At 35.8% G+C, this 2,215-nt stretch overlaps 1 protein-coding gene across 1 annotated transcript; it reads right to left on the bottom strand.

Annotated features, from left to right (window-relative positions):
• Window positions 1-886: 886 nt before the first annotated feature.
• LOC145106828 (uncharacterized) lies at window positions 887-1,852 on the bottom strand. Its single transcript, XM_079043759.1, has 2 exons — window positions 1,334-1,852; window positions 887-1,228 (listed from the first exon to the last, which is right to left on the bottom strand). Exons 1-2 carry the CDS (start codon window positions 1,850-1,852, stop codon window positions 887-889), a joined length of 861 nt encoding a protein of 286 aa, XP_078899885.1.
• Window positions 1,853-2,215: the final 363 nt, after the last annotated feature.

Genomic DNA, 2,215 nt, shown 5'->3' on the forward strand with positions numbered 1-2,215 from the left:
TGTAATCCTACTACTTCTTAACGATCTTTCTAAACTTTCATTGAAATACAAAGATCATCCTTCTCAATCTTATTATATATGTGATCATCTTCACCTTAAACTGACCACACTTACTAACTTGTATTTGAATGCAAACCTCGTTATATATCAGTTGGGTGTATACTTGATATAACTTGTTTTCATTTATATTTCCTTTACATTTCCGCAACTAACTATCTAACATTCATAACTTATTATTGTTGAGCTAACTTGATCCTTGAGATTAACTTATTTCTGCAACTATTATCTTGTACTAACGTTTGTTCAAGTGTTTTTCACAAGTTTTTCTCTCAACACTTAATCTTGTTTACAATCGTTTTTAGTTGAGTGTCTAGTTTAAGCTAATCTGAACTTGCAAAATCAGATAAAACCCCCTCTTTACTTATTATTTTTTGGTTAATTTTTAGTAATTATTTTATTAGCTAAATTCGTTCCTGTGTTCGATACCCAACATACCTACTATTCTATAAATTTGACTAGCTACACTGCCTAAGTGAAATTTGTTAGTTAAGTAGGTTAGGGTTATAAATTTAAAACTACATAGTATATAAATTGCACATCAATAAACATGGTCTTATCAATAGCTCTTCGGTTGTATCCATTCTACAAAAGGTAAATGGCCAACATGTCTTACAAAGCCATGTGAGCTTGTTTTAGACCGTATACAACCTTGTACGACGAAACAGGTGATCTGGATATTCTACACTTTTAAAACCTGGTGGTTGTGTCGGAAACACTTCTTCTTGGAGATCCCCACGCAAAAAGGTTATATTCACATCCATTTGATAGACGTTAAAGTTCATGAAGGATGTAAATGCAAGAGATAATCATATTGCCTCAGGTCTTGTTACATGGGCAAATGTCTCATCATAGTCCAAGCCTTCCAACTGAAAAAAGAAACCTGAGTAACTAGTCTTTCCTTGTTTCCAGTGACAACCCCATTTTCATCCATATTGTTTCTGAAAACCCAACGATTACCAATGATGGTCTTCCCGTGAGGATGTGGAACCAACGTCCATAGGTTGTGTTGTTCAAACTCGTTCAACTTATCTTGCATTGCCTTGATCCATTCAACATCTTTTAACGCTTCAGCCACCTTCTTGGGTTCAATCGTTGACACAAAATTAACGAACATGAAAAAAATTGCTAGTGGCTCTGCTGCAAGTAAGAACCCCTGAGTCAACTTTTCCTATGATTTGAGATTCAGGGTGATCACGATGAAATCTATAGTTTGCATCATTATTGCTAATTGGTTCATTATCAGAGAAAGGTTCTCCATGATTAGAAGTTACACCAGGGTTTGGTTCTTCAGCATAACGAGATTAATCCTCAGCGTCAGGTTAATCTTCAACATCCTTAACATCATGTAGAGATTGAGATAAAGAACAACGACTGGAAAAATTGGCTCAGTGAGAGTGACTGACAGACTAAGAACCAACTCGTTAAGAATGTTAGCAGGGTGATCCGTTTGATTTTGAATGAATGCATGTTCATCAAATATGATATGAATAGATTCCTCAATGATTTGTCTTGAAAGATTGAAAAACTTTGAGGCTTTAGATTCACTTGAATATCCCAAGAAGAAGTCTTTGTCATCCTTTGCCTCAAATTTTGAACGTTGATCCATCTGATTCAAAATATAACAAACACACCCTAAAACATGGAAGTAGGAGAAATCAAGCTTTCTCTCTTTTAGAAGCTCATAGGCAGTTTTCCCATGACGCTTCACAATGATAGACCTGTTTTCTGTGTAACATGCAGTATTAGCTGCTTCATCCCAAAAAGATAGACGAAGGCCAACTTCAATAACCATAGTACGCCCAACTTTAATGACAGTCTGATTTCGTCTTTTAATGACACCATTTTGTTGCGGTGTCTGGACAACAGAGAAGTTTTGAGAAATACCTATAGCATCACAAAATTCCTACACACTGGAATTTCGGAACTCGGTTCCATGATCACATCAAAGTTACATGACTCTGCGATCATACAAAACTTCACACCACTTTACAAAGGAACTGATCTTCTCAGCGGCATGATTTTTCTTTCTAAAAAAGACAACCCATGTGAATCTTGAGTACTCATAAAAAATGACCAGTGTGAACTTCTTCCCAGATCTATACTTGATAGGAAAAGGGCCAAACAAGTCCTTATGAAGAAGGTGAATGGTTAGTGA

The sequence above is a fragment of the Lactuca virosa genome, chromosome 4 (assembly GCF_052849685.1).
Source record: "Lactuca virosa cultivar CGN04683 chromosome 4, Lactuca_virosa_CGN04683_v6, whole genome shotgun sequence".
NCBI classification, from domain to species: Eukaryota; Viridiplantae; Streptophyta; class Magnoliopsida; order Asterales; family Asteraceae; genus Lactuca; species Lactuca virosa.